The sequence below is a fragment of the Natrix helvetica genome, assembly GCF_964273705.1.
Source record: "Natrix helvetica genome assembly, chromosome: 5".
Classification (NCBI taxonomy): Eukaryota; Metazoa; Chordata; class Lepidosauria; order Squamata; family Natricidae; genus Natrix; species Natrix helvetica.
The window spans coordinates 21,257,522-21,273,128 of record NC_138551.1 but is presented as its reverse complement, the minus strand read 5'-3'; the positions used below and the strand labels follow the sequence as shown (position 1 = coordinate 21,273,128).

Sequence of the window (15,607 nt, the reverse complement as noted above, 5' to 3'; positions counted from 1 at the left end):
ACATGGCGATATTATTAAATAGTTATGAAAGTAATTAGATTTTGCACAATGAAGTTGACATGAATCTGTAGTTGAGGTTCATATGTCATGTTATACTAACGATTTTCATAAAACAAAAATAATGAACACTTCTAGTTAATTTCTCACAGCTAGGTTATTTAAGGGAAGTGAAATTGAGAACAAGAGAAAAAGTAAATCAGTAATCAGATTTCAATATTACATGCAATAGTCTTGTTTCCATCTTCATTCAGATTTGGTATAACTCATAGGTTACAATAATAATAATTGAATATTATGTCCACATGGTGATATCCGGGGGGGGGGGACTTTCTGTGTTGTGCTACATAGAAACATTGTTGTTGTTACTTGCGAAGTCGTGTCCGAGCCATCATGTCCCCATGGACAATGTTCCTCCAGGCCTTCCTGTCCTCTACCATCCTCTGGAGTCCATTTAAGCTCACACATTGGGGACTTTTAAAAAGCAGTCTAATTAGGTTTATAAAACTTTAAAACTGGCTCTAAAATTATATGATCTTACCTGTTGGCTTTTGACCTAACTTGGACAGCAGATTGCTTTGATTACATTTTGATCTAGTTGAGTAAAAACCGTGGCTCCTTATAATGCTACGTTTCAGTATTTTACCATGGCCAACATCCACACAGCTTATTTTTTAATATATATGAGAATTTTGGTGCTCTCAGAGGGATTTTCTGTTCATTTTTTTCAGCTTTCAAACATTATAGCTTTGTGATCCATGGAGAGCTGATCTTTAAGCTTGTTTCAAAGGATATGGACAGGCAACATGAGAATGGAGTAAGAATGCTGGAAGAGAAGTGAAATCCCCAAATCATTCTGGGTGTAAGAACAATTTATGTGGGTTTTTGATTCCCAGTCTACAAGAGATATCAGCACAAGTAAATATGCTTATACTGTTGAGATAAAGTAGTATCTTAATTAGTCCCTTAGCTAAGCTGCTGGGTTTTTTAAAAAAAGGGAAAAGTACTCAACTACTTTAGCTTTCTTGTTTCTGTACAAGTAGTAAGCTGAAAGTTATAATTTAAAGGCTGACAAAGTTCCTAGTGTTATACTAGAAATTTAAAATTAATAGAATGTTATTTGTGGGGTATCCTCCTATCCTACTAGGTTAGATAGAATGTGTGTGTTATGTAATCATTTGATAGAACCAGTGGTGGGATTCAATTTTTTTTACTACCGGTTCTGTGGGCGTGGCTTAGTGGGCGTGGCAAGGGAAGAATAGTGCAAAATTGCCATTCCCTCCCCACTCCAGGGGAAGGATACTGTAAAATCTCCATTTCCACCCCAATCCAGGGGAAGGAGACTGTAAAATTCCCTCCCCATCCCACTAACCTGCTTTCCAGCTCTGTTCTCCTGTGCAGGGCAACAGAAAAAGACCCAGCCAATCGGCTGGGATTCTGATCAGCTGGGACTCAGGAGGCAGCAAATATTTATTATTTATTTATTAATTAGATTTCTAGACCGCCCCCTCTCCCCGGAGGGACTCGGGGCGGTGTACAGGTATAAATTTAAAAAACCCATCCAAACAATAATATACATAATTAAAATTAAATTAAATATCCTGCAGATACTCCCCAAATTCCTCTGCTCTGCCCTGCAAGGGTGCTTCCCGCGGCCTCTGAGAAAGGAGGGAGCGGGTCACCCTAAACAGGGCAGCAGGGCGGTTATCTGCGGACGCAATAAGAGTGGCACAATACTGATGCTTGGCCACTCTTAATGCCACAAGGTAAGTACGTAAATGGGCTCCCACCTGAGTTCAGTCAGATTCAGAGCGTGAGGATCTCCATCTGCTCTCTAGGCGTCTCTTGTGGCGCTTCATCACCCTCAGCCCCTCGGTAAACCAAGGGGCCTGGGTGTTTCGCTGCCGCAAGAGAGGCCGCAAAGGCGCCACCCAGTCCAAGGCCCCAGTGGCCACACTGTTCCATGCAGCCACTAGGTCCTCCAACCGGGTGTGTGTCAGGGCTACAGGAAATGGCCCGAGCTCCATCTGGAACCTGTCAGGTTCCATCAGGCGCCTGGGGCGGAACCCTCATGTGTGGGACCCTGAATTATTTGGGTCAGGTCCATGGCTGTCATGGAGGCCATGAACTCCCGAGCTACTTCGGATGTCTCCCCTACCGACGGCAAGTTAAAGACCCCCATGACCAACAGTCTGGGGGTTTCAACTGCCATCTCGGCGATCACCCCAAGGAGCTCGGGCAGGGCTGCTGATGCATAGCGAGGAGCCAGGTATACAATCAGCAAGCCCAACTGCTTCCCTGGGCCCCACTTCATGCACAGGGACTCACAACTGGCTATCTGGGGCACAGTGGTCTGTCTCGGCTCAAGACCTTCCCTCACAATGACCGCTACCCCACCACCCCTGCCTAGTGCCCGTGACTGATGAAATGTGCGGTAACCTGGCGGGCACATTTCCACGAGAGGGAGACCTCCCTCATGGCCCAGCCAGGTCTCCATAATTCCTGCCAGGTCCGGCTCCCCCTCCGACACCAGGTCGTTAATGAGGGGGGCTTTGTTGTCAACGGACCTGGCATTGCATAGCATCAGCCTCAGGCCCTGGCTCTGTAGGTCTTGAACACCTAGATTGCGGGGGTTGGGACATATGACCAGCTGTACCCAACGACCGTGGTCTCCCAACCGGTGATGCGATCTCTGTCTACCCTCGCACCTGCCCCTCCCCACGACCGTTGGAATGAAAAGACCCTCTTCTGGAGTATCGCTACTCCCCCCCCTTAATGGCTCCACTCACTTCCTTACTAACTCCACCCGCCGGCTTGGCGCTGGTCCCTCCCTCAGCCTGGCTTACCCTCCCCCCACCCTAGAACCCCCTAAAAGACAAATTAAAAATTTAACTAGAAACCCCCTGAGGCCACGCCTCGCCCACCTCTCTGGATTGATGTATCCCTCATCGAGGTGGGCCCTCGTAAGAGCAGAGGGGCAGACCTGCGAGAGGGGGGACTCCCGCAAGAGGATTAGGTCTGCCCTTGAGTACATGGCGGAGACATCCATGTCCGAGTACCCGATGGAAACATATATGTAGGCCTGCCTGGGGTGTCCGGCATCCGAGGTCTACAGCAGTCCAAGGTCTATATCAAGGAAGATCACAAAATACCAGGATCTTAGATACCCTGTTAGCAAGTTCAGGTATGTGGGACAGCTTGATGCTAATGTCACTGGCACCGCCACTAGCAAATCTCTGGAACTGGCGAAAGAGGCCATCCTCCAGCAACTGGTCAGGTAAGGCTGGGCCTAGGCCACTCACTAGCAGAGAGTTGTAGTCGCTGGAGCCAGGAGGCTCACCTGCCAGAGTCACCCCTGCCGGCAAGCCAAGGCCAGGGGCCAAGAGGAGCGAAGAGGAGGACGGGGTGGGCAGGATGGTAGGAGCCGCAGCGGTGGTTTGGCTGCTACTAGTCCTGGCGCTGGAGGAGGCTGCGCGGTGGTTTATTTATTTTATTTATTTATTTTCAGTATTTCTAGACTGCCCCCTCTCCCCGAAGGGACTCGGGGCGGTGTACAGGAGTGTCATTAAAACGAATACAAAAGACGAATATCCTATACCCTTAAAAACGAATTAAACCTCATACAACTGTACAAAAAGTAAAAATTAAAAATTAAATTAAAAACAACTAAAAACATACCCCAAGAAAATTTAAAAAAAATGCAGGCTTGAGGGACTAAAATTGGGAATTAGGAATTAGGCCAGGCCGGCTAGATTGAACAGGTGGGTCTTTAGTTTCTTATGGAAGGAGCGGAGGTCGGTGGTAGTCCTGATATCTGGGGGGAGGTCCTTCCAAAGGGTCGGGCCCATCACAGAGAAGGCCCTACTCCTGGGCGTCGCCCGCTGGCATTGCCTAGTGGATGGCACCCGGAGGAGTCCCTCTCTGTGAGAGCAAATTGGCCGAAGGGATGTATGGGGCAGGATACGATCCCGCAAATAGCTAGGTCCTGTGCCATGGAGCGCTTTGAAGATGATGACCAACACCTTGAAACGCACCCGAAAAGCCACAGGTAGCCAGTGCAGCCCGCGCAGCAAAGGTGTTATGTGGGAGTATCTAGTAGCTCCCACAATTGTCCGCGCGGCCGCATTCTGAACCAACTGCAGCCTTCGGGTGCATCTCAAGGGGAGCCCCATGTAGAGAGCATTACAGTAGTCCAGTCGAGACGTCACAAGCACATGAGTGACTGTACATAGGGCGTTCCGGTCCAATAGGGGACGCAATTGGCGCACCAGGCGAACCTGGTGGAATGCCCCCCTTGCCACGGCTGTCACATGGTCATCCATTGACAGCCGGGCATCCAGGAGGACACCCAAATTGCGTACCCGATCCACGGGGGCCAGCTGTTCGCCCCCAATGGCCAGTGATGGACGTAACTGGTTGAACCGGGGTGCCGGTAGCCACAGCCACTCCGTCTTGGACGGGTTGAGTTTGAGTCTGTTACTTCCCATCCAGATCCGAATGGCTTCCAAACATCGGGACATCACTTTGACGGCATCGTTGGGGTGGTTCGGGGTAGAGATGTACAGCTGCGTATCGTCAGCGTACAGATGGTAATCTACCCCGAACCCACGGATGATCTCGCCCAGTGGCTTCATGTATGTGTTGAACAGGAGAGGCGAGAGGACCGACCCCTGCGGCACCCCACAAGTGAGCGACCTCGGGCTCGACCTCTGCCCCCCTGTCAACACACATTGCATTCGACCAGAGAGGTAGGAGGAGAACCACCGCAAAATGGTGCCCCTCACCCCCAACCCCTCCAGGCGACGCAATAGGATACCATGGTCGATGGTATCAAAAGTTGCCGAGAGATCTAACAGGACCAAGATGGAGGAACAGCCCCCATCTCTGGCCCTCCAGAGATCATCCACCAACGCGACCAAAGCCGTCTCCATGCTGTGACCGGGCCGGAAGCCGGACTGGCGCGGATCCAGATAATCAACTTCCTCCAGGTGCCGTGGGAACTGTTGCGCCACCACACTCTCTACAACCTTCGCCAAAAAGGGAAGGTTGGAGACGGGATGATAATTAACTAAATTAGCTGGGTCCAGGGAAGGCTTCTTGAGTAGGGGCCTCACCACCGCCTCTTTCAAGACAGCCGGCAAGGACCCCTCCCTCAGTGAAGCGTTCACTAATTCCTGGAGCCAACCTCGTGTGACCTCCCAGGATGCCAGTATAAGCCAGGAGGGACACGGGTCCAGTAAACATGTGGTGGCTCGCAGTCGTCCACGTAACCCGTCCATATCGTGGGAAGTAACAGAGTCAAACTCCTCCCAGAATGGCACCTCAAGACCCGCCTCCAACGTCTTTTCTAGACCGCTAGCGGAGACCCATTCGCTGCGAATCTGAGCGATTTTGTCCTGCAGATATTCCCCAAACTCCTCTGCTCTACCCTGCAAGGGTGCTTCCCGCGGCCTCTGAGAAAGGAGGGAGCGGGTCACCCTAAACAGGGCGGCAGGGCGGTTATCTGCGGACGCAATAAGAGTGGCACAATATTGTTGTTTGGCCACTCTTAATGCCACAAGATAAGTCCGTAAATAGGCTCTTACCTGTGCTCGGTCAGATTCGGAGCGTGACGATCTCCATCTGCTCTCTAGGCGTCTCTTGTGACGCTTCATCACCCCCAGCTCCTCGGTAAACCAAGGGGCCTGGGTGATTCGATGCCGCAAGAGAGGCCGCAAAGGCGCAACCCGGTCCAAGGCACCGGCGGCCGCACTGTTCCATGCGGCCACTAGGTCCTCCGTCCGGGTGCGGGTCAGGGCTACAGGGAATGGCCCAAGCTCCGTCTGGAATCTATCAGGTTCCATCAAGCGCCTGGGGCAGAACCATCTAGAGCATTCCAGTTCCACCTCCCCGCGATGGGGAGCAGCAGTTGGAAAGTTGAGCCGGAGAAGTGAGTGATCTGACCATGACAGGGGCGTGACAACTAAATCCCCTACTCCCAGATCACTCCTCCACTGGCCAGATACAAAAATAAGGTCCAGTGCGTGACCTCCCTCGTGTGTGGGGCCCCGAATTACCTGGGTCAGGTCCATGGCTGTCATGGAAGCCACGAACTCCCGAGCCACCTCGGAAGTTTCCCCTACCGATGGCAAGTTAAAGTCCCCCATGACTAACAGCCTGGGGGTCTCAACTGCCATCTCGGAGATCACCTTGAGGAGCTCGGGCAGGGCCGCTGATGCATAGCGAGGAGCCAGGTATACAATCAGCAAGCCCAACTGTCTCCCAGGGCCCCACTTCACACATAGGGACTCACAACCGGTTATCTGTGGCACAGTGGACTCTCTTGGCTCGAGACCCTCCCTTACGATAACCGCTACCCCACCACCCCTACCCTGGGCCCGCGGCTGATGGAATGCACGGTAGCCCGGCGGGCACATTTCCACGAGGGGGAGACCTCCCTCGTGGCCCAGCCAGGTCTCCGTTATCCCTGCCAGGTCCGGCTCCCCCTCCGAGATCAAATCATTAATGAGGGGGGCTTTGTTGGCAACGGACCTGGCGTTGCATAGCATCAGTCTCAGGCCCCGGCCCTGTAGATCCTGACCACCTAGATTGCGGGGGTTGGGACAAATGACCGGCCATACCCAACGGCCCCGGTCTCCCAACCGGTTAAGAGATCTCAACCTACCCTCGCACCTATCCCTCCCCATGACCGTTAGAATGGGAAGACCCTCTTCTGGAATGTCACCCCTCCCCCTTCTCTTAATCGCTCCGCTCACTTCCTGGAGTGATGTTTGAATCGCCCCCCCTCCCAGCCGCTCCCTCCCGCGATGGCTCCGCAAGTTGGAACCGCCAGCGGCAGGCTTGTCCCGACTGCCGCGCGATGAGGCAGAGGTGGAAGTGGATGACGAGGAGGAGGCGCCCGAACTCCGGTGTGGGCCCCGCCGGCTGCTGCTGCCGCCACCGCTGCCGCCACCACTGGCGCTGCTCTTGCGCTCTCGAGGCCTTTTTGTGGAGGAGGCGTCACGCGTGCCCCCAGACCCACCCGGGCTGGAATCCCGCTCGGTCGCCTGCTTCATGGCTTCGGGGCCTGCGATTCAAGAGGTGCCTCCGGCGGCAGCTGCCATCTCGCACAGCGGGAAGAGCTAGAGGGGGAGGAGCCAGCCAGAGGTGATATTTGCTGGTTATCTGAACTACTCAAAAGTTCCACTACCGGTTCTCCATAACTGGTCAGAACTGGCTGAGTACCATCTCTGGATGGGACCTTGGAGGTCTGCCTTCATGATGGGCCGCCTCAGTTCTTTGAAATAGTTTCCTACCTGAGACCCAAGGAATCCCTATTCTTTCAGCTTTCTGGAAAGCTGTGGTCTTCCCCCAAGCATTGAGTTATGATAGGAGTTGAACTATGAGAGTGATTGGTCTGGTGTGTGGGAGAAGCAATTTTGTTTTTAACTATGCTTTTTATGGATTGTTGTGAGACACCTTGAGTCATCATGTGAGATAAGTGGTTACCAAGTCTGATAAATAAAGTTTAAATAAATTTGAATGATTCATGTAGGCAATTCCATGGAGTAATGCCACCTACATAATATAGCATTTTTCCTCAATAAGCAGTCCTACCAGTATTGTTTCCTTAGAAATAGGAATATGAAATCTGAATTACTTAGTTAGTTACTTAGTTAGTTAGTATTACCAAGAGTCAGATATCAGAAGAGGCTACAGAGTTAGTTACTTCCCATACATTTCTTCACATAATTCAGAAATGAGCTGATTCTGGTGTCCAAATGTTACTCTGAATGTAGCCTTCTCCAAATGTCTTCATACATAAAGGGAGGTATGATGTAATTGGGATTACAGAAACACGATGGGATGAATCTTACCTACTAGTAGAATACCTTGTTTCGGAAGAACATGCAATACAAGAGAGGAGAGAGTGTTATGTTATATAATAGGAAAGAACATGCATGTACAGAGGTCCATTGGACTGATATTAATAATAATGTTGAATGGTTAAGATAAAATGGCTAGCTAATAGAATGGGTATTTTGCTAAGAGTATAGGAAAAGAATAAACAGAGGTAGGGGGAAGAGTTAAGCATATCATCAGTTTAGAGTTGTTGCATTCCCACAAGCACTCCGAGTCCAAGCCCTCCTAAATTCCATTGACCCTTATGTTGTTCCAATTTAGTATTGAACTTGAGTTGACCAGATTAATGTTGGGTGCAAAGATTCAGGACCTTTTATAAAGTTGCTGCATAGCTTATTCCAGACAATGCAAAGAATCTGGTCAATTCAAGTCCAGCACTAAATTGGTACCAGACAGGGGTTAATAGAATTGAGAAGAGTTGGACTAGGAGTGCTTGTGGGAACACAATGAATCAAGCTGATGGAGCACTTAACCCTGAAGCTCTGCCTACTACTCCCCTACTGGCACAAAATCAATCAGAGGACATAGATGAAGATTTATTAAAGCAGATAACTGAAATATCAGAAAAACAGAAAACAGCTACAATGGAAGATTTCACATACCTGGACATCTGTTTAGATAATGAAGGTTGCCAAACACAAGGTATTGAATATTATTTTTACTCAAGTTGGCAATATTTTGCCTTTGTTAAGACTGAGGCGCATACTAGGGGATCTGCTAGCTCAGATTTGATCCTTAGTAACAGGAAGAATTAATTGAAGATATTAAAATAACAGAAACTTTGGATGCATTGACTGCACATTATTAGAACTGATTTTAATAACAAAACAAAAAGGCAACCATGGATTTTTTTAACTGACTCCTAGTTGAACCATGATTAACTGATTTTATTAAACTAAGAGAAGTAGTAAAGGAGATGCTATGAGAAGAAAAAAATTAATTGAAAAGATGGCACAGCTGGCTGAGACTTTTTGAAAGGGAAATTAAGGATTGCACATTGTCAAAGAATATCAGTGAGAAATAAAGCATTATTTCAGAGAGATGAAATTGCATGCTTATTGGAAATAGAAAGATGGTTTCACAACCAAGGAAGTCAGCAAAGCTTCAGATCAGAAGCGAAGAATGAAATCTGGAAGGCAAAAGCAGGATAATCAGCTAGGACTAGCAGAATCCAACAGGAAGGATTTTAAAAAATCTATGGAGGAAAACAAAAGCACCATTATCTTTAAATTCATTGCTTAATGCAAATGGAGAGATCTTAACAGATGACCAAGAAAAGATCAATAATTATTATTTTGCATCCGAAATAGGTGGTGATTTGAATCACATAAAAAATCTCTAGTTTATTCAAGTGAAATCATTGCTTCTTTTCTCTTGGTCATCATCCTTACTGAATTTTGCTAGCCTTAGATCATTTTCTGCCTTTGCCTTTCAGACCTCATTCCTTTTACTGCTGACCCTTTGAGACAAGAGGGGAGGATGAAAAGTCCAGAGTGATATAACAAATGAACTTCTAATTTAAAGGCGTTCAATTCCTCAAGCCCTGATGAAATACACTGAAGGAGAAGACTGAAGGAATTTGCTGAAGACCTTTATCAATTAACTTTCAGAGCTTCTGGCAACTGGGGAGGTGCCAGAGGTCTGGAGAAGAACAAGGAAAGAGGAAAAAAGATCTTAGTAATTATTAACAGGTGAACCTACAATCAATAGCTGGAAAGATGTTAGAGCAGGTTATAAAGCAGACTATTTGCAAGCATCAAGGACACAATGCTGTAATTCCAGCCAACAGTTAATATAGGTTTGTCAAAAATAGCTCACATGAAACAGATGTCATCACCTTCTTTGACAAGGCAAATTACTTTAAGGGACCATGGAAATACTATAGATATAAACTAATTTCAATAAAGCTATTGGAAAGGTTGCATACAATGCAATTCTCATTGACAAGCTGGCTTGGATGATCCTACTTGAAGATGAATCCACAACTGGCTGATTAATTCATGCTCAGAGACTCAGCATTAATGGTTCCATATTGAGTTGGACAACAGCAGCCAGTGGATTTGGTTGTCAGGCCTGTAGTTATGTTTCTTTTAGGATCTTTGGCCTGCCACACTTTCTTATATTTTTCTATGCTGTTTCATTAGTGTAGTAGTTGGGAGAAGGGAATAGAAAGGAGTAGGATTGTGGAATGTATTGTTGTCATTTTTTCTAGAAGCTCAAGGTCATCTTTTGTCTCCGCACCTCAACACCTGACCGGAAGCAGAGGGCTGTAGATGTCAGCGTGGAAGATGATGATTGGAACATGTGATGGATTTGTGGGTGTGGGGATAAGATCATGAACTTTCAACTGGATGGAATTCCAGGAAGAAGATCAGAGTAGGAATTCCATAGACATGCTAACATGCCTGTATGATTAAATTGGAACTTTAAGGATGATTCTGCCTTGGTCTCTGATTGATTTCATGCATGGTATTTAGAATGCTGACATTGGTATTCTTCAACATTTGTATTAACCATCTGAATAACAAGGTTGATGGGTTGTTGGTAAAATTTGTGAATGTCACAGTATTGAGCGCTATGGCCAATACTTTGGAAGACAGAACAAGGTAGCAATCTAATCAACAGAGGATGGGACACAGAAGTGAGAGGAACAAGATATCCTTCAACAAAGAAAGATATAATTTATTTAGGGAGGAAAATATGTAAGAAGTAGGATGTCAGGGTTCCAAGTAACACTCCCAACGAAAGAAGACTCCGAGGCTTGAGTTTCCTCAAAGTTCCACTTTATTACAGATGTCATATTGGCACATCTGGGAAAACCCAAATCTGAAAGTTTCCAGGTTTTCCCCACCCAAGTGAAAGTTCAAGTCCCAGCCCAGCACCCACATGTCCATCACATGGTCCAATCAGGCATTCTCCTAACTGGAGATGCCTCCCAGTCACACCGGTCACACCACTCCAGATGCAGGGCAAGATGTCCTCGATTCTCTGAGAAAGGAATGTAATTTAGACTATATATCTTCCATACCCCATACTCTCCCATACTCTATATATTATTTAGACTATATATCTCCCATACTCCATACTCCCACAGTAGAAAATGTGGCAGGCCTGAAGGCCCAATGTAAAAGATGGCTTCCAGGTCTGACATAGGATTCATGACTTAGAAACACTATATGAAGGAAAGACTTGAGTGTGGCCATTGACAATAACCTAAATATGTATCATTAATGTGGGATACTTGTTGGAAGGACTAACACAGTTCAGGCCTTCATTGGAAGAAACTCTGTATCTAAGAACAAAATGTGAAAGCTTTGCTCCTTTTGACTCTCCACTGTTGAGACCATGCTTGGAATTTTGTATATCCTAAGACCCCATTTCTAGAAGGATATTGACAAGTTGGAATGGGTTCAGAGGGCTACAAAGATTCAAGGAGTTAAGAGCATGCTCTGTGAGGATAGGCTGAAGCAACCTCCATACTATTCAGTATAATGGGAAAAATGCAGAGAAGATACAAGAACATAGAATGGATATAAGAACATGGCCAAGAATTGTTCTTCATGGCCAATTGGCCACAGAAACTAGGACCAGAAATGATGGGTATAAGTTGCAGCTACCTAGATTTGCTTTAAATATATGCAAAACCAATCTTCCTATAGAGGTTGTAGGTTCTCCACCTGTCAGGGTTCCGAGTAACAGACCCAATGCAATCAAAACTCTGAGGCTAAATTGTCCCTCAAAGTCCAAAGTCCAATATGAGGCATGTCATATTGGCACATCTGGTAAAAACCCAACTCTGAAGGTCCTGAGGTTTTCCCCATCCAAATTAAACTTTAAAGTTCCTTCCCTTCCCCCAGTCCTCATGTCCATCACATGGTCCAACAAGGTCACAATCCCAACTCCATTTGGCTTCAGTCCATGCCTCCCCAGCACATGGTGGGAATGTCTTTGATTTCCAGGAGAAATGTTAGAGTTTGTTGCAGAAAAATCAAATCCAGAAAGCACACACAGATAACTGATTCAGCTGAATTCATTAACTTCTTTATATAAATAATAACAGATGAATAAATGCACAATACCAATAGAAGATTCTTTCAATGTAGTAGAAGATACAAGCAGAACACAAGCAGGAGAGAACACTTTTGTTTCAGAGCAGACAGAGATTCATTTCCAGCACAGAGATTAATACCGACAAGAGTAGTTTCAGTTTCAGTTCTCAGCATAGATTCAGATCTGTTTAAGCTCCCATTGGCTGACTTAGTTGCTATGCCTATTCATTGGTTGGCCTTGTTACCATGTCTCTCCCAGTCATGAATATTCTAACAAGAAAGAATTTTATTTTTGCTACAAGTCCCCAGCTATTTCTACTCCCCCTTCCCATTCCCACAGCTCCAACCAGCCTTGTTGTGACAGCCCTGAAGATGCTCCAAAATGGCTTCAGGGTTGACACCACCTCTGAAGATGTTAAGATGCCTGGACAGCAATCTCTCCAAAATTATTTAATTGGTTGTTTTCCTGATCATTGCAGAGGGTTGGGCAAGATGATCCTTGTAGTCTCATCAAGGTCACATTTTTATGATCCTATAATTCTGACCTTTAAAAATGGCAACAACCAGAAGCAACACTACTCTGGAATACCAGACTATAAAGAAAACAATCAGAAAATAGAATAAGCTATTTCATTGCATTTTTTTTTCATTTTGATTCTTAACTACAAAAAAAGTCAAATAGTCTCCCTGATCATGTTGTGCCTCTATATGGTATTAATTAGAGTTAAACTGGAACCGATCATTGCTGTAATATGTATCACAAACCTACCTAATGGCAGGATAAAAATAAATGAGTCTTTAATTCAGCTTAACCCTAGACTGTCAGAATATTCATGAACCTGCAGAGACATGGTAAGAAGCTCAACCAATGAATAGGTATGGTAACAGGTCAGCCAATGGGGCTTGTTTGAAAAACAGAAGCTTGAGTTTGGAGTCTGGGCATGGCTTAACTGCAGCTCTGAGTGCTGTACAAAAGGAAACAGAAAATAATCTAGTCTGGACTTGTCTGCTCTGAATTGAAACAATCTCTCCTCTCTACCACGTTGGAAGAATCTGCTGTTGGTATTGTACATTTATTCATGTGTTATTATGTATATAAATAAGTTAATGAATCTTGCTGCATTAGTTATCTGTGTGTGCTTTCTGGATTTGATTTTTGCAACAAACTCTGACATAGACATGTCCATGTAGTTTTCTTGGCAGCAATTTGGAAGTATTTTGTCATTATTTTATCCCATGACTGTTTTTGTTCTCATTTTCCCAGATTAATGTATAGCCCTGTGATATGGGTGGTCTCCCATTCACTTTATGCTTGAATTTTGTTTATTTTTTTCAAGGTCAGCTTATTGCCACCACTTGCTATAGTTCAAATATAGAATATTTATTCCTATATTCACAGGAACACCCAGGTACCAGACAAGTTTCAAAGTTAATTTTTATGCTGCATAATTATTAAGTAACAGATGCTGAATGTTGCATTTCCCCCCATGTTTTTCTCCTTATTTTTGTTTTCTTCTGATCCCTTCATAATCCCCGGGATCTTAAAAAATAAAGTTTTATGCTTTGAGGCCATAAACAATCTCTTTAAGCTCTAGGATCTTAGCAATGTTACTGCCAAACACCTATTTAAATGGGACAGAAGGGGAAAATATTAAATATGCAGGGAGCAACTTATTAGGCATTTTATATATAATGTATGATGTTTTATTCTGGCATTCGGCAATTTGGATATGTTGCATTTGGTATCTCTTCAAAGACAAAACTTGGCTCTATCTGTCTCTCAAACATATACTGCAGAATATTTTCAGTCCTCTCTCCTTAATATGGCAAGAAATTTGCAGATAATATAACACCGATTTAATGGGCTTCTATATAACAAATTTACTGAAATGATCCTAGGCTAGACATGGAGTAGCAGGGGTCATTTCAAATTAGGAATACTCTACAGCCACCAAATTGCTTTTCTTGGTTCATTACAGTCTTCATACACATCTTAGGGCCTTAAGGGCTTAGACATCTTCTTCCAACATCATTATTTCAGCTCTATTCATAACAAAATCATTTTCCGACATATCTAGATGAATGGATTATTTATCTAGTGAAGATTAGATATCCTCCAATTGGTGTTTTTTAAAAGAAAGAAAGAAAGAAAAGCTTCTCTTCTTGTGAGCGACACAAGTGCAGAAGATCAAAAGTCTCTTTTTCTTACCCTTCTGCCTTGTGTGTTATAGGCTATCCTGACAGCAAGGTTTTGATGAGTTTAAAATTTATATAGTTGGCCCTTTTTAAAATTGCCATGCAATTTAAGGAAAGAGCAGAACAGAGATGTGCCAAGCCATTCCGTAACGTTAGTCAAAGATACATTTCTGTCCCTACTGTAACAAACTCTTCTCACCTCGCTATCTTATATATGCGAGTTATTCTTCCATAATGGAAGCTACGATTTGTAGAACGGGGAGCAATTATGAATTGCCTGCTGGCATGTTGGTTAATATATGATAACCATTAGTGTGTGAAGACTCAGCCAAATGAAATTTCTCAGGTTATGAACAGCCTCGAAGGGAGGCTGAGTTGCAAGGGAGCCCCCTGAAATTATTTATCATCTTGCACTTAAACAAGGCAGAAATTAAGGAAAATACTCCCTGCTGAAGAGGGTAACACAAAAATTGCTGACATAGATCTGAGACAATAAACAGGAGCAATCGTTTTCAGTGTGATGGGGAATTAGCAAGCAAACTACAAGGAACACCCTGGTTGCTCCTGCCTTTTGTCACTCTGACAAGCAAAGGCATAAACAGTCTCCTAGCTGGAACTCATTATTATTAATTCCAGAGATCAAAGTTTCCCTGGCCTGCTTGATCCCATAGAATGAGATAATTGCAATGTTGCTAGATTAAAAACAAATGATAATTTACCAAGCAGCAATATGATAGGAGATACACAGGAAGTAACTGTACATAAATAGCAGCTACCCTTATTTCAATAGAGAAGCTAGCATTTCTTTATTTTCTGTGGCGTCTGATCCAAGTCTAAATGCTTTATCCTACATAAGAAAATGACAGTCTAGTGTACATATAATTATATGGTTAGTGCTGCTAGGTAATTGATTATCTAGTGTTATGTATCCCCAGCATGGATTGCTCCACAGCTGAATTGAATCCCACACATCTGGAGAGCACTCAAGTTGGGGATAGCTGATTGATGTACATCAGCACAATCTCTTGTCTCATGCCAACATGGACATTTGCAGGTATCAGTTACATATCTTGAATAGCATGGTTCTAATTTCTACCACTCTTGACCATTATGATATGTCCATCCATTATGTAGCTCACAAGTACCTCAATTCAACTAATATAATTCAGCACCATCACTCAATGGACAGTTCCCCAAATTATGTATGTATTTCAGTTTGGACTACTCCTTGCAGGCACCAATCTGCACATGGAAAAGTTCAATGCAATGAAAGGTATAGTCATTTGTTGTTATGTACAAAATAACAGTTACTAAGTCTAAGAAAACTAATGTCCCATTATGATGTTTACTAACCTGAGTTGGACCTCAATGATCTTCCAGGATTGTAGGAAAGCTTCATGATGGCATTTTCAGTACCATTATTCCATACAACTATCTCACCATCAGAACTGCCTGATTCAAAT

The 15,607-nt window shown here is 44.8% G+C and overlaps 1 protein-coding gene across 2 annotated transcripts in view; it reads right to left on the bottom strand.

Moving 5' to 3' along the window:
- Nucleotides 1-15,607, bottom strand: part of WDR49 (WD repeat domain 49) — a 148,759-nt gene that overhangs the window by 42,246 nt on the left and 90,906 nt on the right. For both annotated transcript variants that reach the window (XM_081955592.1, XM_081955593.1), the window contains exon 12: nucleotides 15,498-15,596. In XM_081955592.1, coding sequence (XP_081811718.1) covers nucleotides 15,498-15,596 — 99 coding nt within the window. The remainder of the gene's footprint in view (nucleotides 1-15,497; nucleotides 15,597-15,607) is intronic.